This window comes from Anolis sagrei, chromosome 1 (genome assembly GCF_037176765.1).
Source record: "Anolis sagrei isolate rAnoSag1 chromosome 1, rAnoSag1.mat, whole genome shotgun sequence".
Lineage (NCBI taxonomy): Eukaryota > Metazoa > Chordata > Lepidosauria > Squamata > Dactyloidae > Anolis > Anolis sagrei.
In genome coordinates, this window is record NC_090021.1 from 189,527,511 (window position 1) to 189,551,343 (window position 23,833).

Genomic DNA, 23,833 nt, shown 5'->3' on the forward strand with positions numbered 1-23,833 from the left:
ACATTAGGCACAATCATTAGCTGAAAGCTCCTGTCTTTCTTAAGGCTTAAGAAATTTCAGGGCCGTATAAAGAATAGGGCAAGAACCATCTCAAGCCTTTTTTGACCCTCCAAAACTTGCAATAGGCTGCAAATGTGCCCATTCGACTGATGTCAGTTGTACAATCAAGTGTTGATAAGACAAAACCCCTGGATTTTTCTTTAAATATAACTTTTATCCTTGGTAAGGACACTTTTGCCTTTTAACAAAGTACTTCCAGAACATCCTGCTTACAAGTCATGTTTCTGGGAGGCTTTTGTGAACATGGACCTACTTGTAAACAAGGAAGGCAAAGAATAGCTTTAGAACAGTGGTTCTCAACCTGTGGGTCCCCAGATGTCTTGGCTCTCAACTTCCAGAAGTCCTAACAACTGGTAAACTGGCTGGGATTTGTAGATCAAAACACCTTGGGACACATAGGTTGAGAACCACTGCTTTAGAAGCAAGTAGTATTTTTATTCAAATAAAACTCCTTGGTTCTTGCACACCACACCACCAAATTTGAGAGACATTTAAACACATAAAGGGATTGATGGATGGTACAATTAAGGGCAGCAGATACACAGAAACCTTGGGGATTCATGAAGGAGAGCACACAGGTTGATGTCTGCATTCATTATGTAATCACACGATGGCCAACCATGTCATTTAACTTTGAGGAAAAGCAATGAGTGCATACAAAATAAACTTGTGTAGGCTTTATATATGCAGTTTCCTTTGTATTTTGTCATGCCTGATTTCATCTTTAATTGTTCAACATTTGTCCACCATAACAACTACAACTACAATAATGGGTAGTTATTGAGTAAATGAATTGTCCACAAAAATAGATTTATTAAAATTATTTACAAAATACAGAGTGCCATTTCTTCAACTGAACAAGTTAAAAATATGCCGTTCAGCAATAAGCTATAATAAATAACTCTCCTTTAGGCCGATGAAGTTGATTGGATAAAACACAGAAACTGTTCCATATCCCAAATCAGAATCATAGATCAAAAGCTACTCTGCACATACTGTTTCAAAACTCATGCCTTTATTGTAATGAATAGTCTGTAAAAATTTAATGCAGACAGTATTAATAATTAAAGTTATTTTCTGTTCAAGTTCCTGCAAAGAAACCTCAAGAAATGAGAGTAACCACTGTGGCTAAGAAGAAGGAAGAAGCTTATGAGGAAAGGAAAGAAATCCATGAATTTCGCAAAGAGATTCATGAGGAATGGGAAGAGGATTATGGAGAAGAACATCAATATTATGAAAGAGAAGAAGGTTATGATGAAGGGGAAGAGGAATGGGCATATGCAGAAAAAGAAGTAACTTATGAGAAAAAAGTCTATCATGAAGAAGGTATATTTCTTTCACAAGATCAACAACATGCTTCATGCTGTCTTTGTTTCATTCTGTTGTTACACTCAATCTTTTGTTTTTGTGGGGTCGGTGATAAAGATGAGAAAAACTGACAATGCACTTTCTACAGTTTATCTTGTTTGTGTATATCTGGGCTTTGGTTTTTGCAGCAACCAGCTGTCAAAATGCAGCATAATTGTATTTACTGTGTATGTTTTCTTTTTAAGGAGAGAGTAGATAACAGAAAAAACTAAATAACTGTCACTGAAAGGTGGCTTCATATAATGATACTACAGTATTTAATCATGGCCGCTTTAAGTGAATCACATTTAAACCGAGAACATATTGGTGTTAATACCACTCATGATCAATCATTTTGCTACAGTTATGCAACTCTTTATTTATTATGTAAACTAAGTCTAAAATAGTTTAGTATAGATGCTGGACTTGATATAATCTTGTAATTAAATTAATGCTTTTCTCAACTGCCCTTAAACATCTTGAGCCAGGACAAAAAGGAAGTGAAGCAAAATAAGTAAGATCATGTCTACTTAAACATGGTTAATTGTCACTTTTGCATAGCCCTAATAGCAACATTGTCTCTGTCACAGTGGTTCAGGTTCCAAGAAAACCAGAACGGAAACCACCAGAAATCTCAGCCAAGAAGGAAGAAGTCATTGTAAAGAAAGGTACCAAAACATTTCCTAGGCTAGCATAGTTTATTTCAAGTTCTCCCAATATTTTTTCAAGTACAAATCTAGAGACAGAACAATGCTCTGTATCACTTGTTTCCTGCTTGAAAAATTGTGTTCTCAACCATCTCAACCATAACATAGCAGCTAGACTTATATCGTTTTCTGTCAGCATTGAATGCACTAAAGTGTTCTGGATAATTTTTCTTTGCAGAGGAACACACAGTTTTTGTGCAAAGTGCACAAGAAACATGGAGATGTTTTGTTTGTGAAAAGCCATGTGAAAAATTCTCCAGAACGCTTCAGGATCCTTGAATACAGAGAAACTAGTATGAAACTACTACTATGTTTCACTAGGATGGAAACTACAGTAATTTGTCATTGTATGTGAGAAATATATAGTTTAGTATTTACATCCCGAGTATTCACTAAGTTTACTTTTCCAATTATCAGGGCTCCCAATTGCTACATGCATATGGCATCTTTTAAACTGCCTGTTCTTCCTCTTTCCATGAAGTCAGGGAGCCTTAATTCTAATCCTAGGAAAGTTTTCTATTGATTTCAATAAACTCAACCATTTATCCCAACCCATTAGCTTAATTTTTTAAAATTTCCATGGAGATTTTTACCTGATGGATGGGGGAAAAAAGCATAAGCCCCAACATGGAAAACTAAATTTTATAAATTTGTAAAATAAAAAAGATGTTATTGGACATGGCATAGAAGTTCCACAAAGGAATGACTACATTCTAGCAGTAACCATTTCCTTGTCTCTTCCTCAGAATGATATGTTATTATTCCAGGGTATTTATGGTAGGGAAATCGTGGTTGCTATGAGTATTCGCAGTATGGGCATACACACACATACACATCATGTTGGGGTAGACTGAAGTGATACCATCACATAACAAAATCATAAATGTGCCGACACTTTAAACTTTATTATGATAAACTACTAGAATGCATATCCTGATGTTTACAACCTGCCCAAGGGGGTTGTTATGTAAGGGTAGGGTGGCATTTGACCTTTTGCTCTCATGGAGAATGAAGAAAAATACAGAATAGACCAATGAAATGAGAGATATAATTATCTAAGGGTGGTTCTACAGAGACACTATAATCCAGTTCAAACCCAGCTTGAGGGCAGCATGTCCACAAAATGTACACCCCCAATATGCACTATAGCGCACATTAATCCCTAAACAGCAAGTATAAAAAAACCTCCAGAATAAGTCAGAATAACATGTTGCAGCCAATCATAGTATATATCATTCAGGGCTCAAAAAAGGAGGGAAATGAAAAGTGAACTCAATAAGACATAAGATCATTTACATTCCCTGCTAAAAGAATGATAATTTGTATGTTCAAATTACTGATTTTGGGCTAATGTGAAATATCTTAAAACCCCAATAGTCACTCGAAAACCTGTAACTGAAGAGGTTGACAGAAGAGCTCAGAAGATGGAGGAAGAACAACTTAAACGGGCCAGAGGTATTACTGAACAAACATGACTATGTTTTCATATGAGTATATATTTGCACATGTACCTTTTAATTGATAAGTTGGACATATTCCCATCAAACAGCAGAAAAATATTAGCAATATATTTAGCCCTTTGCATGATGCTAGTTCTAAATAAGGATGAAAAGGAAATTAATTTGATTTGAATTTTCACATGAATATATACATTTTGCATCCTCTGTGAATAGCAATGGAACAGAGCGCAACTTCCTTTAGAATTTTGTAAGTGTGCAAAGTTTCTAATGAGGAATAAAGAAAAAAAATAGATATAGCCATGTGTACATTTTTTGTATACAATTGAAGAATTCACTACAGTTAAGAGGGTAGCATTATGGTGTCTGTCACGTTCTTGGGACTAACTATATGTATCTTTAAAGCTCCTGAAGCTCCACCACAAAAACCTGCACGGAAGCTGGTCCATGAGGAAGTTATAGAAAGAAAAGGTATATGCCATAGTTTCTTTTTTGAAAAATATTTATGCTTACTATCATTACATACTTATTGGGCACTGAGTTCGCAAAATTAAGAATTGTGCCCACAGAATTCTTCCTGAGTTATCTTTACAACATTTTCTGTATTTATCTAAACACTATTTTCTGTGGTATACTTCTGGCCAAAGTATAATCAAATATTCACTGTTATTCACAGTTTCATGTCTCCATATAGGGTCATACCTTATAATGTCTTGTGTATGTTCACAACTCTATATGTATTGTCCATCAGTCATATTTTCTTATGGGATCTTTGCGGGGGGGGGGGGGGGGAGGTCTTCTGTTTCTTCTTGGAAGATTACCATGTTTCTAGCCATTTATAGGTTCTCAATGAGAGTTTTTATTTCATTCCCTGGTACTAGGCTTGGTACACTGCATATAATATGTACTTGTCCATGTTTCAGAACAGTAAATTCATTGTTTACCTTTTTAAAAAAATTAAAAGTACTGAAATAAATTCTTGCCTTTAAAGTTCCAACAGAACAAAAATGGACTGTTTCAGAAGAAAAGGTATCTGTTTCATACCACAGAGAAGAAGAATATACATATTCAGGTAGCTACTAATATCTTGCTATTTGTTTTTCAACTTGACATCTAGTCCTATGTGAAAATTGTGCCTATTAAAATTTGTCTTGATTCAGTGGCATCTTATAGGTATTATTACTATTATTTACCATTCCTCTTCCCTCTCACAAACAAGACTCAAAATGCCTCACAACACTGAAAACAATTGTAGTTTAGAACTTACAGCCTATAAACATTAAAATGAAATTAAACATAGAATTGTTAAAACATATGATTAAAATTACATAAAACCATTGAAACTTTAAAAATATTAAAACACAACACAGCACACACACCCCCAGATCATTCTTAAAAACTTTCTTTATGAAAAGCCTGTCAAAATACAAAGGTTTTACCTGCCAGTTGTATGACAACAGAGAAGAGGCCATTCTGGCTTCCCTAGACATCCCCACTAACTGTCCTCGTGATTGTGTTGGGACCAAGAGAAGAGCCCCTCCTGAGAATTTCAGGGACTGGGCAGATTCATACAAAGAGATACAATTTGCCAAATAGCCTGGACCTGAGATGTATAGGGCTTTATAGGTCATAACCAGCACTTTGAAATGTGCCCAGCCCATGGCACTATTGCAGCAAAGGGCTGTGCACTCCCATTTTACAATCTGGCCATATCTTTTTAAAGCAGCTGAAGTTTCTGAACACTCTTCAAAGGCAGCCCCATGTAAAGTGAGATGAGTGAGATATCAATCCAAACAGAATGTAACTAAGGCATGTATCAACATGGCCAGATCCGGCATTTCAATGAATGGGCTAAGCAGCAGACAAGTTTTAAATGTACAAAGTTCAGGGGTACCTCCAAACTGTGAAACTGTGTAACCCTATCCATCACAGACTGAATCCCAATAACTCTGCATTGCAAGGAGTTTTCTCATGTGGAACAGTTACCTCATTTTTTTACTATACTCATAAATCAAATACTCATGAGCAATTTTCAGTATGTTGGAGTATTCATAGTTGAATTTGTGCACAGAACCTAATGGGAGCAAAAGTGGAGCTCTAGCTTGAAGCAATAGTGGAAGTTCATGTGCCGTTATTTTTTCTGTCATTGTTTTATATGTGTTGTGTTGTGTGCCTTCCAAGTTGTTTATGACAACTCTAAGGTGACCTTATTATGGAGATTTCTTGACAAGATTTGTTTAGGGGAGGATTTGTGTTTTCTTCTGTCTGAGTCTGAGAAAGTATGACCTGCCCACTGTCACCCAGTAGGCTTTCATGACCAAATTCGGTTTCAAATGCTGGTCTCCAGTCATAGTCCAAGACCCAAACCACTACATCACTCTTCTTTAAGTAATGCTTCAATATTATCTGAAATGGAGTGCAAGTTCAAGTTTAAATCTTTTAATTCTCTTTATAGAACCTGAAGAGTATGAAGAAGATAGTGTTTATGTTGAATATCCAACTGAAGGTAAATTCAATCTTATTTCACATCACCATGTTTGTAGTATACAGTTTTATTTAAAATGTAAAAGCAAAAAGCTTGATTTGTATCATTTTTATTGCATGCATTTGTTGATCCTTCCCCAAATTTCTGAAACACTTGTACAGTTTAGATGATCAATAAATGTGTGGAATGGTGAGAGTTAGGATTGCACCTGCTATTCTGGCTGCACTTTATATAAAGTATCAAATTGTATACAGAAAACATAAAAAATACATAAATTATGCACACAAAGCCTCTTTGTGGATGATGGACACTTGGTGACTGAAAATGAGGACAGCAGAAAGGAGCCTGACTCCTATGCTTTTATAGCTAAACATTTTTGTGTGCTATAATTCGGTGTTATTTAAATACAAATTTTCAGTCTCACGATTCTCTTTTAAAGAACCTGAAGAATATGAAGAAGAAAGGTTCTATGTGGAGGTTCCTGAAGTTAAACCACCTAAAGGTAACTTTTCCGATCAGTGTGTTTGTTTGTTTTTAGTTCGTGAATTTCCCTAAACTTCTAATTCACAAAACTTGTAGTCTCTGTAGTCATTTTACACCCTTGTTCCTTAGAACTGGGTTGCATCTCTTAGCAAACTCCCTATGATTTTTAACATGTAGCTTTGGTGTAGTATAAGAAATAATTTAATGACTACTGTCATCTGAACACAAACTTAATATCTTTAAAGTTCCTGAGGTCCGTAAGAGAGCCGAAGAAAAAGTTACAATCCCTGTTCATAAGAAAGAAGAGGCTCCTCCAGCTAAAGGTAAGTTATGCAACAACAACAAAAGGTTATGTCAGACTTGTTTCTGGTTTTGGTATCATATTTTTCCATATAATGACAAGGTTGCCCTAAATGGCTTTATTGCTAACTTCTTTCTTTTTAATAAGATAGTGGGCACACCATAGTCTTGTTAAATAAGGAGAGGGTTATAATACAGTCAATGTGTTGTTTTCTGTTGTGGATTATGTTGGGTCATTAGCACATTCCTAAACTTTCATATCTGTGTGTCTTTAAAGTACCCGAAGTACCAAAGAAACCTGTCCCAGAAAAGAAACCCACTCCTCCTTCAAAAGTGGAGGCTCCACCAGCTAAAGGTATATCCGTTGTTAGGGGGAAAGCATCTTGCTTATTCTAATTCTTGTGCATTCTACAACAATCTTTCCGTCCATGAATTACTTAAATAACTTCATTGTCCTCTGTAAACGATGGTTGCTATGTCTTCTGTTGATTAGTCCTGACTAAAGTAGATCCATTCAATCAATTATTGATTGGTGGGTCAAAATATAAGCCAATCCTGTTGATTCATTGGATTTTTCTAATTAAGACTAACAACAGCATTTAGGTCAAAATGTGTGTGCAGAAAACACCCCACTGAACAACAGAGCAAATAATAATTGGTTACATTTTGCCTTGTAATACAACTAATAATATCTTCTGTGTATATGATGTTATGATTTTTATGTCTGCATACTGTATAAAACCTTTACTAATCAAGGAACTTTTACAGAGATGCATATATCTGTAGAATGCCTGTACATGGAGCCATTTCTTGACCGCAGCATAAATCTTTACCCTGGCCTTTTCTGCTAACACATACATCTTAATGAGATGCTTTCATCTGTCAGTTATCTTACATCTTAACTTGTCTGTACTTTTGGTGGAATCTTTGGATACTGGACCTTGAAAAAGAGTTCCAATACTAAAATACTTTTTTTAACAATAATTAAGTACCAGAAGTACCGAAGAAACCTGTTCCAGAAGAAAGAAAACCAGTGCCTGTTCCGAAAAAAGAAAAAGCACCACCAGCTAAAGGTACTTATTTATCCAAACATGAGAGTCTGTATTTTGTCTTAAAATGTCATCATATTTATGAGTTATCCAAATGAGTGTATATGACTGTTTTATTTATCTGGCTACCAAAGCTAGCATGGAAATTTCTGTTTTTATGTGGATGTTAGAACTGGAGAGTGCTAGGAATGTTATCCTTAATGTCTTCTGGGTTCTTGGTTGGGCCATTTCTTTACAAACCATACTAACATCTTCATGTGTCTATGTAATCACTAATCTTTAGGAGTTTTTGATCATTGTCAGATATCAATCTGATGTAATTCTGAAAATCTGATTTTAATATCTTTCAAGTACCTGAAGTACCAAAACCAGTCCCTGAGGAAAAAGTACATGTTCCTGTTCCTAAAAAAGTAGAACCACCACCCAAAGGTATGGTAACATAGCTGACAAGTAGATCTTCTTGTTTTATTTTTGTTTGTTTGTTTCAAATGTCATTTATCTGACATTTCTTGCTAATGAATCTGAAACACCTCAACAACCGTTTTCATGTTGTAATTGTTGTTTCCCTAGAGTGCTGTTGCTAAATTATATCTTCATAAATCTTCGACTAAAAATAGTGGTCTTATACTTTTAAGAGGTGCATTAGTAATGCCACTCTTTCAGGGGTTTTCTGCGAGTGTGTGTGTATGTGTATGTTCAACAGTTCAGCTGTGTTTAAAGTATCTTGTTCCATCTAGTGATCTCACTTATTAAGAAACGTAGTTCCTACTTCACTTTGATTAAAATGTAATATTCTTAAACCCAATCTTTTCAAAGTTCCAGAGGCACCAAAGAGACCAGTTCCAGAAGAGAAAGTTCCTGTTCCAAAGAAAAAAGAGGTCCCTCCAGCCAAAGGTACACGATTAACATCTGGAAATTATGGGGTCTAAATCTTAGCATTCTTTCTTTGTACTTTCTTTGCATTTGTATGTGTGTCTAGTCACACCACATTGATTTTCAATCTTACACAATACATGTTTGTGGATGTCAGTAACATTTATTATAATTATAACAACTTCTACATAGTCTTATGTATTCTTCTTTCAACATTATTAAAAGTACCTGAGGTGCCCAAGAAAGTCCCTGAAGAAAAAGTACCCCGGCTACGAAAACGAGAAGAGGCTCCTCCAGCAAAAGGTATGCTATCCTTTAAAACAAAACATAATGAGACGGAAGGCAAATCAAGCATGTGGTTCTATTGCCCTACCATGTTTGTGATGCCCTGCATATTTTTAAAATAACATTTTCATCATAAATTAAGTTTTCTTTAAGTACGTCTGTCCTGACACTTCAGAAATTCTAAAACTTAATGATCTCTTTAAAGTGCCTGAAGTACCAAAGAAAGTTATCTCAGAAGAAAAAGTAGCCATTGCCATTCCCAAAAAAGTAGAAGCTCCTCCTGCCAGAGGTATGTTTTATTCCTTCCTTCCTTCCTTCCTTCTTTCTTTCTTTTTGGACAAAGCTACAATTGTTTTATGATGCAAAAGAGCTTCTGCTTTTCTCTTTTATGCTAAACATGATTTTTATAGTTTACACTATCATATTGTTCGTAATAATTCATTGTGCTATCATTGTGTTGATTGTTGCCAGGAAGAGGGCAGAATTTGCTTATGTGTCTGTTTTGTGGTTCTATATTAGCTTCTATTTTTATGTTGTGTTCCTTTTTATTTTCTTTTTATGTTGCCTTTTAAAGAGCAAGGTACAGTGAATTTGTCCCCTTTCGTCCATTTTTGTTAGGTAAATTCTTAAATAAATATCTTCAAATAACCATCATCAATCAATAGGGATGGGGAAAAAACTGAAAATATTTGTAAATGGTGAGGAACTATGTTTTCTGCGTGTAGAGACATTCCAATGAGAAGAAAATCTTGAATGAAAAGAATCTTAGCACTTTGTGGCATGTTTTACACAAAATGTGCATGTGGGCATTTCACACAGAAAAATAGGATTTTCTGCCTAGAAAATTCTGTTTTCTATGCAAACAACCACACACAATTCCTGCACAGAATAAATCCTGAATTATGAATAGCCTTTGGCTTTTGAAAACGTTTTTGCAGCAGCAAGAAAGTTTTAAAAAATTACTCGTTGCTTCTTCAGGAAGAATTTTTGTTAAGAATTACATCCCTGTTCATTGGTAATGTAAATATTTTAATTAAAACTCCACATATTTAATGTTTTTCAAAGTGCCTGAAGTGCCTAAGAGAGCTGTTTTAGAAGAGAAAGTCTTTGTTAAAGAAGAAAAAGTATCTATTGCCATTTCTAAAAGAGTGGAATCTCCTTCTCCTGAAGGTATCTTGCAAATGATAGCAATTACAAGAGACTTAACCATTTAAAGGATCTCTTTGTTGTCATTAAATAAGTGTCTGCTTGTTTTGCTGATCCCATCTTCCCACTAACACAGATAAACTGTTGTGATTGTACTGGTGTCTAGTAGAATAATTACATGTGTTTGAGCATTTTCACCCAGGGAAAGGTCTCAGATAAAGTATATTTTCCCAAGTCTTGTGGTTTAACCAAGGTGATATAAGCCCGTGTGCCAGCTGGCCAAGTTTAAGGGTTGCACCTGACGAAAAGTGAGGGGAAAATGTAGACATCTTGCAGAACTGCTGATCAGAGCTAACATTACAGTGTAATGAACAGTGGAGACTAGGCAAATGAAATCTGGCTGGGTTTGTGCTAATGGAGAAAATTCTTTGCACCACACTGTTCCATGTGATCAAAAATAGCTCTTCTAGGGGGAAAATAGGCTTTTTTATCTTTTCTAATCTTATCTTAATACTTAATTCTTACCTTAATTTTAATCTTTTGGAGTTTCTACATTAGAATGAATGCAGTTTGACACACTTTATCTGCCATGGCTCAATGCTATGGAATCATGAGAATGCTAGTTTTACAAGGTCTTTAGCCATCTCTGCCAAAGAGTTCTGGTCTCTCACCAAACAACAGCTCCCAGGATCCCATAGTGTTGAGCCATAGAAGTTAAAGTGGGATTCATTTTACAATGTAAATACACCCTTTTCCTATATAATGTGTAAATAAATCAAGATAATTTAAACCAGTGGTACTTAACCTGTGGGTCCTCAGGTGTTTTGACCTTCAAATCCTCACAGCTAGTAAATTGGCCTGGGAGTTGTAGGCCAAAACACCTGGGGACCCACAGGTTGAGAACCACTGATTTAAACCTACAGGGCATTTGTAGTACAAAAAAGCCTTGTTTGCATGAATGTTCCACCCAAATTTCTCAAAGGAGAACTGTCCATCCTCAAGAACATGATAATAATGGAATCCCAAAGGTTAGGAAAAAGTCTTAGTAGAACATATATATCTTTGTAGTGATTAGCTCTAATTCCCCGGCTGTTGGTTCTTACTTGCAGCGGGAATGTTCTGACATTCTTACAACTGAAACTGATACCATGTATTCGACTGTGTCTGTATTTTTGTTTTTGTGACCCCATTAATGTCCATTGTGTGCATGTCTGTAACAACTAAATTGATGAGAATTGCTACGTGACTCAATCCCCACCCAAACCCCACCCCAGACCAGTGTAAGGAAAATAACCTCCTCTTTCAAATGTCAACAGTGGAAACATGGCCTGAAGAAGTGGAAGAAGAAGAAAGAGAGGAGATTTCTTATGAAGGAGAGGAGGAGATTTCCTATGAAAGAGAAGAGGAAGTCTCTTATGAGAGAGAGGAAATATCTTATGAAAGAGAGGAAATATCTTATGAGAGGGAGGAAGAAATTTCAGAAGTGTCAGGTATGCTACAATTGGAAAGATACCTAATATGAGAACTACAGTTTATGCACTTTTGAAATGAAATCCTTTTACGGTGCTTATAATATGATTAGCGTCACTTAGAAATGTGTAGGTTAATCTGAATTAAAGATTAATTAGTAAATTTAAGAATACTATCACTATTTCAACTTTTAATGTCAAGAGCTCATAAGTTAACCCCTGTTTAACAAAGTGCTGAACAACACTGTTTCAACAAAATCAACAATAAACTGCAGACTGTCCATTCCCACTGCTTGCCCTTTAAAATGCATCTGCAGAGAAGAAAACTTTATGTGAACATGGAGCTACTCACATGATCTGGATGTCTTCCATATCGAGGAACTGTTTTTAGATATAATAATAATAATAATAATAATAATAATAATAATAACCCATGTTTATGTATTCTGTTTGTGTTTACAGCATAAACAGAACACATAAACATTATAAAAATTCCACAGATATTCATATTAAAATGTATTTCTATAAAAAATACATATTGAAATGTAGTTCTATAAAATACATATTAAAATGCACAGAACAGAAGAGAAAACACAAATTTAAAATTCATACTTAAAACTCCAAGTACTTTCTCACTGTCCATACACACCTCAGATTATAGGGCATGCCAATATGGACATCTACATATTGATTTAAAATTCTACCACTTATTCTGAACAGAGTTTACTTCTGTGGTAGCTTTGTTACTCTTAATTTCTTTTTTTACTACTGTATATGGTTTAAATGGAAAAGTCAAAAAGCCCCCTAAAACATTAGTATAAACAACATTAATATCAAAACAAAGACACATCCACATCCACATATAAATATATTGTAGTCACCCAAATATGAAAGCCAGCATGATGGTGTAGTAATTTAAGTAATGGACTCTGTTTTGTGTTATATGGTCAAAAGGAAGGAAAAATACATAAAAAACTTGAAGACCTAGTTATTTATTTGAGGCAAGCATATACATGCTTAAGTTGGGGGGGGGGGGAGTTCAGAAGTTGTGGACATGTCTATCTATTTTTATGGTCAATACAGATTTGCCCCTACATGTAGTGCACAGAATGCAAGTTTATTTATTTATTTACATTTATATACCGCTTTTCTCAGCCCTCAGGCAATTCAAAGCGGTTAACAGCAGCAAAATTCAATGCAAAACATCATAAAACGATTATGGACAGTTAAAACAATAGCATCATCAACAATTAAACATCAATATAACAATCATTAGCGTCACATCAGTAAAATCAGAATCCAATCTCAATCTCATCATCCGTTAATCCATGTTCCTATATTCATTACACTGCTTAATCAAATGCTTGTTCAAACAGCCAAGTCTTCACTTTCCTCCGAAACGCCAATAGGGAGGGGGCCAATCTAATATCTGTAGGAAGGTTGTTCCACAGCCGAGGGGCCACCACTGAGAAGGCCCTGTCTCTCGTTCCCACCAAGCGCACCTGTGATGCAGGCGGGACTGAGAGCAGGGCCTCCCCAGATGATCTTAATGTCCTAGTTAGTTCTCAGTAAGGACTACATCTGCCAGTACAGATTGCACATAGTAGGAAACTTAAGGAAAGAATGTGATTCTCCTAATGGATTCTTGTAGGAATTGGCAGCGGTTATGATGTAGTGTGTGTCTCTCTGTGTGTAAACTTTATCTATATTCTTATGCCAGCATTTCAACTGGAAAATCTTAATCCTATCTTTACATTGACAGAAGAGGCCTATTATACTGAGGAGATCGAACATGTTACTGTTGCTGAGGAAGTACCACCAGGTAATCTTAGCATAAAAGTATAAATTCTTCAGTATGAAACTTTGATAACTGTTTGTCTCATAGTTTTTTTGTTGTAGTAGTAGTGTTTGGAGTGTTGTGGGCTTCTTCTTTTTTTTCTTTATTCATGGCCAACCGATACCCAGTAGCCAATATCTATATCTCTCTTGTTTGGTTGATTTTCAAAGATTCACTTTTGAACTGAGCCCAATTAATGGTGTAATATCTTTTCCAGGAGACAGGGGAGGTCAGGAAAGATCATCTTCTTTCGTGTTCTACTAATGTAAATGTTTCACTAAGAAGTTCTCTGTAGAATAGTAATCCTGGATCCAACTCAATGGCTCATCTTGATTTTCTTTCTTTCTTTTTTAAGAATATATATATATTGTTCTGTATGTCTTCATTTTTCAATATATTTTCTATTGTACATTTGTGGCATGGGATACAAAGTCACACATACACAAAAATACTGATCTTGGAATGTTATTTCTGAAGTGCCAGCGGTCAGGAAGAGACCCGAACCAGAAAAGAAAGTACCAGTTCCTGTTCCCAAGAAAGTGGAAGCTCCCCCTGCTCGAGGTATACATTTAAAAAGCTTGCTTTGTTTTATTTTACATCATCTTATCTTGGGGGTGGGGGGCAGAAATGGTGACAAGGTGGATCATAATCTCTTTTGCATTAAACATTAACCATTGTTGTGTGTTTGTTCAATTAAATGTATGTGTCTCTGGTTATAAGTATGTTCTTTCTTAATGGTATGAAAACATTCCCCACATTTCAAAAATTATTTTAAGTCCCCCCCCCAAAAAAAATATACTAATACTTGAACTGACATTAATCTCTTTTTTAAATTACACGTGCCTTTCTCTAAGCAATCTAGTTGTTTGTTTATTCAGTGAGTGAGTGTGTGCGCATATGCGTGTGTACTTATTAGTGGTATTAAAATAAGACCAAAATTCTATAATATTTTTAAGTGCCCAAGAAACCGCCTCCTGAAGAACGGGTACCACCTAAAGTAAAAGAACCTGAACCAACCAAAGGTAAATTAAATAAAACAAAAATCTTCTCAGAAATGTATTTTGCTTACTTATTGTTTGTGTATGGATCAATTACACTTGGGATCCATTTGTGTTTCATGATCAATAGTATTTTGTGGGAGCATCACCATGTTTTGGGCTCCCTTTTAATTTTCTGTCAATGTTGTCAATTCTTCAAACTCTTGCTGTCCCCTATGTATTTTATGTATATTTTTTAAAAAGACAAATCCTCTTCCAAAAACATTTCTACCCTTTTGAACTATATATTATGTCTTTACTTTTTATTAAAAGTGACTGAAGTCCACAAGAAGAAAGTAATCACTGAAGAAAAAGTATCTATTACTAAAAAGGAGGAAGCTCCACCAAAAAGAGGTACATCATTATTAATTCTCTAGAATAAATATTCTGGGAATCAAAAATTGTACAGAAAGCTCAAAAATGTGTCCCTTTCCTTGTCAAGGCGAACCAATTTTGCCCTTGAGAATACTTATAAAAAGCAATTTCTAGCATGGGGTGGGGACAAATAAACAAAAAAAGGAAAATATTTTGTGAAATTTGTTTGTAGTAGCTCCCATGTCCTCTTGGTCTTATTATGTTGCATATTCTTTGCTTTCTTTGTGGTTCTCAATGTCTTCTTAACATTAATCTTTTATTGTAACTGAATTATGTTTGTCACAAGTCGAGTAATTCCAATTCCCCGATAAATAATATCTTTAAAGTGCCAAAGAAACCTGTACCAGAGGAGAAGGTCCATGTTCCAGTTCCAAAGAAAGAGGTGGCACCACCAGCTAAAGGTACATTAGCTTTATCTTAACACATGAAAAAACATTTGCTTAAAGCAGGAACAGGCACCTACTGAAGTTGTGAAAAGACATCTTCTGGGGATTGAAAAAAATCAAACTTTTACAGAGATGTTCTTAACCCCCCCCCCTCCTTTTAAAAGGAGAGAATCTTCGTTTCCTTTCTACGTCAAGTAGTTTAAACCTTGAAGTGCTTTGCACTATGTACTTCTTATTTTATGGTGCAAACTTTAATTGACAACTTAATCAAATGAAGCTGTGTTTGATGCAGTCTAATTAATTATAAATGCTAAAAGGCATTTTTAATGTTTTCAAAGTTAGGGTCAAACTTGTTTATTTTTGGTTGTTTTGTAATTTTTCTGTCTCCAAACAATGTAATGCTTAGTTTCAAGAATTTGAATTTCAGTAGACACTTTGGTCTCACAACTACAGCAGCTGCTCAAAATTGATCTGCAACAACTCATTGCAATGCTCAGGCATATTGGTTCCTTAATCTGTAATGTCTTTTGCAAAAGTATTTCTTATTATTTTTTGTCAGTTTGTCATTTTCTTTAGATCTCCTCTTTTGGGTTGTGTGTTTTGTGTTTGTTACATTTTTCTGTTGTTGAAAATGGTGGATGTGAATGCAACAAGCTTCTCTTAATTTTCTGCTGTTTACGTAGTTATAATCTTTTGTTTGTTTTGGTTTCTGGCGTGCTTTATCATGATTTTATAGATACTATCTCTTTAGAAATCTATATCATATTTATTATATAAGTTGCATAAATGCTATGCACTGAGTATATAACATAACCACTTATTGGAAATAACTCATGAATTATTTAAATGTTACATGGTGTCTGTAATATATGCTGTATGTGCATCTGTTTAATATTCCGTTGCTATGTTGGACTCCTTTATCAGAATAATTGTTTTGATGGTGTCTTAACTTTTGTCCATCATCATCTTGCTTCACTATCAGTACCAACACTTCACAGAGAATGGTTTAAAATCACAATGATATTCTTATAATTACTCTCTTTCAAGTGCCAGAAGCACCAAAGACAGTTATCTCAGAAGAAAAAGTATCTATTTCTGTCCCCAAAAGAAAACCAGCTCCTCCAGAAAAAGGTACTTAACACTTTGGATGAAACTTCCCTATAGATAATTAAATGTGCCAAAACTCTATTAGTTCTCATATTCAAGATTGGAACCCCTCTTTCCTTCTAAACATAATTGAGGAGATAGTGCTACAAATGTTTCTCTTAATCCTTGTATTTTAGCCTTCAAACTAGGACCTCATCACATGGATGAGGTCCAGCATTGTGATTCGCCAGCCTCCATGGCAAATCATAGCCGCAACAGGGCAGTCCTGTCACCTTGACCAGCAGCTGATGCTTCCCCATCACATGTGAGGAAGCGTCACCTTAAGCCTGCAGTAGCCCTGTTGTTCCTAATGGAACACGGGGAGGCTACCATGTTGATGGTGCAGCATCTTACCATGCTGCCACCCCAGTTCACCCATAGAGATAGCCAACATTGTCTGATGGAGAGCATAGGGCTCCGTGAATGAACTGGGGCTTGTTTTTTCACGTGTGATGAGGTCAAAAGTTATATTTGGTTTGATAAAACTTCTTACTTTGTATCACAGTCAGTGTTTTCTAGACTTTATATTAAAGATAAATACTCTATTTTTAATAACAGCAGTGGAAGAGCACTGGGGATATGCAGAGGAAGTCTCTGTTACTCTTCATACGGAAGAGGATGTTTCATATACAGGTATGATGTCAACCAGGAAAAAACACATATTCTGGACCTGAAGTTTTAAAATAGATAATCACTTCAATTTGAGGGTTTTTATGAAGGCATTGAATATTGCTCTTGTATTAGCAAAATTATTACGTTTCTCAAGAAAACTAAGGCTTTATTATTATTTGTTTAATACTAAATCAAATAATAGAACTGGCCTCATTTATGGATTCACAGACATGAAAAATATCTTTTCTTTCATAAAAAATGCTGAAGATGTTGAATCTCAGTTAACAACTAGGAAAAATGTTATTTATTTTGATATAAAGCACAACTCCTGAATGTTTGATTTTTGTTTAAGAAGCAAAATAGATTAGCAGTATGAAGTGCATAATATGCCAAAATTCTTCCTTCTTTTTTCTGATTAGTACGACTCCTGTTGTTGCAGTCTGTAAAGTTGATAATTCCTCCCTCATTCAAGATAGTAGATTAATTTATTTGCATTATAAGTTTTGAAGGGTCAGCATTTAGAAAGAATATAGAAAAGTCTTAGAGAAATTAAACAGCCCCAACATAGATTTGCTATAGTAAATTCTAAATGGAATCCAGAATTCCATTACTTCTATCTATCTGATTTGTGATAGCAATTTATTGTGTGAGCACATATGTCTTACATTGGAAAAATAAGGATCAGTCTTTTTATTAAATTATCAATCCTCTTGAAATATAGAAACTTTCTGTCTGAGGTATTTTTGATTTTCGTAAATTATTTACCTGCATCCATCTTCCACAAATCTTATCAATCATACAAATATTATTAAACACACACATACACTTGAAGAGTATACCTGCATAAAAGCTTTAATCTTTCTCTTCCAAATCTTTTTTTCATTTTGACTGGCAACACATGTATTTCTGTTGTCTTTCTTGCTGTTTTGTGTGTCCTTCTGTATGTGGCATTACAAAAACTCTTAAATATAAATATAATATGTCTTTAAAGTTCCTGAAGAGCCCGAGAGAATTACCAAAAAAGAAAGAATGCCAATATCTGTTACCACAAAAGTGAAGAAACCCCCAGCTAAAGGTACATTTGTTATTTTATCAGTATGTCTTCTTTATGTGCTATACGTGTATGCTGTGTGTTACTTCTGTGCTTCTGAGTATTTCTGTTTTAGCCTAATTCTTGCATTACACTGAATTTTGGTTCTTAGTATTTGTGGATATCTTAGCTAAGGGTCTTGAAAATTCTTATTTTTAAAGTGCCAGAGGTTCGTAAGACTGTCATCAAAAAAGAAGTGGTTCACGTAAAAGTTCCCCAATATGAAGAAGAGGAGGAGGAAGAGGAGGTGGCTCCTCAGTACGAAGAGGAAGAAATTGCACAATACGAAGAGGAAGTCACCCGATATGAGGAGGAGATCAGCCACTACGAACAGGAAGTAACTCACAATGAAGAAGAAGTACCTCAATATGAGGAAGTGGAAGAGGCTCCTTATTATGAAGAAGTTCCTGAATATGAAGAAGAGGAAGAACTCCCTCCTCCACCTCCCCCAGCTAAAGGTAAATGGAGCTTTCAAGTGCACTGACATATATGGCTCTTTACTCTTACATTAGACACTTGTTTTCTTTTGGATTTAGTTTCTTTGGCTTTGATTTGTCATTAACGTTTTGATGATACTTCAAGTGATGTATGTTTTGGCATTCATACAGTATTTATGTATAGCTCTAGTGGACATTGTGAATATTTTACTACATTAGGAATGTTCTAAAAATTAACTTTATAATAAAACTTTATTTATATCCCGCTCTGTCTCCCCAAAGGGACTCAGGGTGGATTCCAAACATAAAAGGCAAACATTCAATGCCCGAATACAACAACAATATATCCATATTAACAAAATTTATACAACTCAACATATAAATACGAATTATAACTTTAAAAACTAAAATTAAACAAAACACGTCATCCTTAAGGAGAAACTCAAATCCCTACTCTTTGTCTTCATGTTTAATGAACTATTTAATTAGTAAATCAGCTCCTTTTGGAAAACTTGGAATATGATAGTGCAATCTGATAGATATTAATTCCATTGAATCAAAGAGGATGTTTCTCCTAGATATACATATGTATGTTGACAAGGCAGGTAAAAATTAAAAGATTGTGTATATCTTAGCTCTGCGCTCAACAGTAGCAAAAGGGAATGGAATTAGGAATTAGATGACTAGCATAAGAGGATGACAGCTTCATCCATATTTGTCAGCCAGACCTCTCTATAGAGCTGGGTAGCAGTATCCATGCACTGTATCTTAAGGACTGAAAATGGCACCCTTCTGCTTCAGTTGCCATCAAATGTTGTGATGACTGAAGCAGAAACAAATTCAGTGGCTGAAACCAAATTTTGGTGGTAATACCAAAATATCCGTCTGGTGGTAGTGTGGTTCCTAAGTGCTGCAACGCTGGGACACTGCCCTTATCTCAATTTTCCTTTCAACCCTTTGAGCAAAATCCACTGTCATGCAAGCTGACTTTTGCTCCCACTGTGAGAGTTCCTTTTTCTTTCTTATCCAACCCCCACAGCCATCCATGCTCCTCCATCACATAAGAGTAGCCAAATTCATAAAAAAAATATTGGAACCCCAATTCTCTATCAGCCCAATGGGTCATTCAGTGCACCATTCTGTTACCATGGTTTCAGGATGTGAATGCAACCACATTTTCCATTCAAGTCAACCACTAAATGGCACATAGAGTATACCTGCCCCCTTGTTATAATTGAGTTTTACAACTATCACTCCTTCAAGTTCACTCATTGTAGGAACTAAACCTTAATGTTGCAATACAGCTGTCTGTCTGCTTACAGTTTTGAAACACTTTTGTGTGTCGACATTTCTTTCAATACAATTTACTATCTTTAAAGTCCCTGAGGTACCCAAGAAGAAACCTGTTGTTGAAGAAAAGGTTCCTGCTGTGCCTGTTCCCAAGAAAAAGGAAGCAGTGAAAGGTACATCATGTCTTCATTGATGTTCTTGACTCCTTTCCCATCCCCTGTTTATTAAGGTTCTTGATCTAAGTCCATTGGTTGGGGGGTGTCAAAAAAACTTAACCCTATTTGTAGTAGAGTCCTTCTGTTTTAATGTGGTGTGGATGGTGTGGTGTCCTCATCAACAATCTCAAACTATATCTTTAAAGTGCCGGAAGTGCCAAAGAAACCTGTTCCTGAAGAAAAAGTGCCAGTGCCTAAAAAGAAAGAAGTCCCACCAGCTAAAGGTAATCAGTTGGACATTTGCCATGTGCAGCTAAGCTTAACTGCCCCGATTCCTTTCTGCATTGTTAAATCTAACTTGATGAGAAAGATTGTTCCTCTTCTTTCAATCTGTTTCTTGTTGAGAAATATTGTCCCTCTTCTTTCAAATGTCTCCTTTTATATCTGTTTCTTGTTAAGAAAGATTGTTCCTCTTCTTTCAACTGTCTCTTTTATATCTGTTACTTGTGTCTGGAGAGACTCTTCTGTCTCTTGTGTCAAAACAAATTGTCTTGTATTGATTGATATCTTTCCATCTAAGTGCCCGAAGTGCCTAAGAAAGTGGTCCCTGAAGAGAAAGTACCTGTTCCAGTACCTAAAAAAGTCGAAGCTCCTCCGGCTAAAGGTACATTAAATTTGTGACACATCCAGATTGTACTTAGTATTAATTGAGCAAGATTATGAAAAATCACTCTTGTTATATTCAATCAATAAAAACCAAAACTCTTGTGCTTTGAGAAACAGCTAGTCTGTAAGTCTCCCTGACCCAATGTGATTCAGATGCAATAGCTAGCTTAGGCAGATTTTGACTCTTTTGCTCTGTTACATTTCAAACCGGGAAAAGGTAAAAAGACTAAAAAAAAATGCTCATTAATGTCTTTAAAGTGCCGAAAAAACCTGTGCCAGAAGAAAAAGTACCTGTTGCAGTTCCTAAAAAACCAGAACCCCCTCCACCCAAAGGTAACTCATATATTACATTCCAAATATAAGATTATATGTATGTGTGTAACTTACAAATATGTGCCTAATAGTATAAAGTCCAAGATTAATTGTGCTACAACATCCAGTGCAAACTGCTTGGCAATCATGTCTCCCTAGACATTGATGTTATTCATGTTTTGTCTTCTGCTTTGAGTTCTTTCTGTTTGTGATATCATGTATCTACAAAGTCAATTTTTTAATATCTTTAAAGTGCCTGAGATACCCAAGAAAGAAGTGTCAGAAGCAAAAGTGCCTCTCACTGTGCCTAAAAAGCCAGAGCCTCCACCAGCTAAAGGTATATCCACCCTTCGAAGCAATCTTCTCATGTATTTGTTCAAATATTTTTAAATGTGGTCCTTGTGTATGATTGTCAACTCTTTCTATTGTGGTCTGTTTGATTGTTTGTGACAATACACGGATAAATCACTTTCTTCAAATTACATCTTTAAAGTGCCACCAAAGGAGCGTGTTCCAGAGGAAAAGGTACCTGTTTTTGTACCTGAAGAAGAAGAACCAATACCAGCAAAAGGTACAGCAACTCATAATTAAGCTTCTTGTGAAGCAAACTCTTGACTATTTCATTTTTGTTTCTGAAGCAGAGAAATGGTTTACTTCTTCTAAAACCATGGAAATTCCTCTCTCTTTATTTGTTGATTCGTATTTCCTTATGTTTTATTCAGTACTAAAGCCCACTAAATGGAGCTTATTCCATTTGTATGATCATTGACAGTCCAAACCTTACTTATTTCAAATTTTCTTGATCTTGCTTATTTCTTGGCGTTTTTGTATATATGTTTAAAAGTAATTTGCAAAACAAAAAATATATGCAAGTCTAATAATTTCTTATCAAAGATGTCTGCAGCTATTCCTAAAACAAGGGCTGGAAAGAAGTATAGAGTTAGTTCTGTAAATATGAAGGATCTTTAGACTGCAATCTTTAGGAGTAAATACCTGGGATCAAAGTGTTTTCAGGGGGGATTAATTACAACTAAATGATTTGCTGATAGATCCAAGCAGGACTGGGAAGGGACCTTGGAGAACCACCACAAAGCAGTGTAGATCATGTGGAGGTAGAAGGACTATTGACCTAAGTATAATGACCTCATCAGATGGGGGGGGGGGGAATTGGTGGCATGCTCCACTTTGCTAAGCACAGGAGCCCGCTGGCTCCCATTCCATGATGTACTAGTACTTCCGGTGGGGCTCCATGCTTAAAGGGGCGGAGAATGCTACCACTGCCACAACACAAGATACTTCCTGTGTTATCTTGGAGCAATGGGGTAAAGCCATATAGTTGCTTCCCCCTGTGGGGTCACCCTGCGTGGGTAAGCCAGGTGAAGCAGGGCATGGGGCAACAGGTTCACACACATCCCCTGATAGTGGCCACCAGATTTGTCACAATGTGTGACAATTCCAGGAGCCAATATGAAGAGGTCTTATGTCTGTGGAAGTTACTACCAAGTTAATATTGCACTGAATTCCACTAGTAATGCATGAGCCTGATGAACCCCTAGCCTATATTCTCTTGAAAATGTTTGCCCACTCCCTGTTGAACTATGTTGAAATTAGTTTAAAGACAAAATCCTTAATCTGAAAATATATGTTTAAAGTCCCAGAAGTTCCAAAGAAAGTCCCAGAAAAGAAAATACCTGTGACTGTTGCCAAAAAAGTGGAGCCTCCTCCTAAAAAAGGTACATTAATTTATATGTACAAAGAATTAGTTCTTCGCCATCTTTCCCTAAAATCTACTAACAATATGATTATCCAGGTAAAACAAAATCTTGCTGCCACTGCTTTCAGTGGAATTAGAATGACCATGTATGTGAAATATTTCATAACTGTGTGTCGTGAAATAACTTTGTGTCAGTTTTGTGCTTTGCAATTTTTGATGTGGTGTTTTGTTCATTGAGTTCTTTAATGGCTGCTTCATCTTCCTTATTATGTTCAGCTAATTTCTTGCCTTTGGCACACAACTTATTGTTGTTTATGTTTTTTCTTGTTTTTCAACTTTATGTGAGAATTCTGATTTGAAAAATAGATTCTTAAACCACTAATATATCTTTTAAAGTGCCTGAAGTTCCTAAACCTGTCCCAGAAGAGAAAGTACCTATTCCCAAAAAGGTGCCAGCTCCTCCCAAAAAAGGTACTGCCAATCTTTACAACAAATCATAAAAACATTCTTTCGTGTTTTAGTAATTGTTTGTATTGTTCAGTTAAGTGTTAAAGCATCCTCATAAATCATTCAAACAGTGTGATGTCTAGTAAAATGATCCACAATGGCTTGTGATCAGATTCCTAAAATAATATACTATCTTTAAAGTGGCTGAAGTTCCAAAACCCGTCCCAGAAGAGAAAATGCCTGTACTCAAAAAAGTGCCAGCTCCACCACCAAAAGGTATATATTCATCTATATAATATATGGAAGCATCCATCTTATGATTAACAAACAATATCTGTTACTCCATTAACTAAGAACTCAAATTAAGTTTAACTAAGCGGTTTGTGTATTTGTGTCATGTTGTATGTCTGTACATTAGTTATAGTCTTGTCATTTGACCAATGCTGTGCCAAAAGTTAAAGTGGTGTTATGTTTTTCAAGAACCAGAGGAGCGCAAGAAAATTGTCATTGAAAAGAAGGTTCCTGCTGTTCCTCCTAAAAAAGTGGAGGCACCGCCCGTAAAAGGTACAGCTCTTCTTACCTGTATTAATCCATTCTTCTTCCAAGTCTCTAAATTCTGTGTTTTGTTTTGTTTTGCTTTTAGTCTGTCAAATATATGTGAAGCAATT

The 23,833-nt window shown here is 35.6% G+C and overlaps 1 protein-coding gene across 1 annotated transcript in view; it reads left to right on the plus strand.

The window, feature by feature from the left end:
- TTN (titin) overlaps positions 1-23,833 on the plus strand; it is a 303,381-nt gene that overhangs the window by 128,702 nt on the left and 150,846 nt on the right. Inside the window, exons 111-142 of the mRNA XM_067471246.1 lie at positions 1,147-1,386; positions 1,998-2,075; positions 3,492-3,569; positions 3,977-4,042; positions 4,563-4,643; positions 6,027-6,077; positions 6,496-6,558; positions 6,785-6,862; positions 7,117-7,194; positions 7,829-7,912; positions 8,240-8,317; positions 8,705-8,782; positions 8,987-9,064; positions 9,252-9,335; positions 10,112-10,216; positions 11,509-11,682; positions 13,424-13,483; positions 13,976-14,059; positions 14,455-14,520; positions 14,809-14,889; positions 15,237-15,311; positions 18,306-18,602; positions 19,961-20,044; positions 20,233-20,310; positions 20,607-20,690; positions 20,951-21,025; positions 21,258-21,341; positions 21,498-21,575; positions 22,657-22,737; positions 23,115-23,189; positions 23,367-23,441; positions 23,646-23,729. Of these exons, the coding sequence (XP_067327347.1) occupies positions 1,147-1,386; positions 1,998-2,075; positions 3,492-3,569; positions 3,977-4,042; positions 4,563-4,643; positions 6,027-6,077; positions 6,496-6,558; positions 6,785-6,862; positions 7,117-7,194; positions 7,829-7,912; positions 8,240-8,317; positions 8,705-8,782; positions 8,987-9,064; positions 9,252-9,335; positions 10,112-10,216; positions 11,509-11,682; positions 13,424-13,483; positions 13,976-14,059; positions 14,455-14,520; positions 14,809-14,889; positions 15,237-15,311; positions 18,306-18,602; positions 19,961-20,044; positions 20,233-20,310; positions 20,607-20,690; positions 20,951-21,025; positions 21,258-21,341; positions 21,498-21,575; positions 22,657-22,737; positions 23,115-23,189; positions 23,367-23,441; positions 23,646-23,729 (2,955 nt within the window). The remainder of the gene's footprint in view (positions 1-1,146; positions 1,387-1,997; positions 2,076-3,491; positions 3,570-3,976; positions 4,043-4,562; positions 4,644-6,026; positions 6,078-6,495; positions 6,559-6,784; positions 6,863-7,116; positions 7,195-7,828; positions 7,913-8,239; positions 8,318-8,704; positions 8,783-8,986; positions 9,065-9,251; positions 9,336-10,111; positions 10,217-11,508; positions 11,683-13,423; positions 13,484-13,975; positions 14,060-14,454; positions 14,521-14,808; positions 14,890-15,236; positions 15,312-18,305; positions 18,603-19,960; positions 20,045-20,232; positions 20,311-20,606; positions 20,691-20,950; positions 21,026-21,257; positions 21,342-21,497; positions 21,576-22,656; positions 22,738-23,114; positions 23,190-23,366; positions 23,442-23,645; positions 23,730-23,833) is intronic.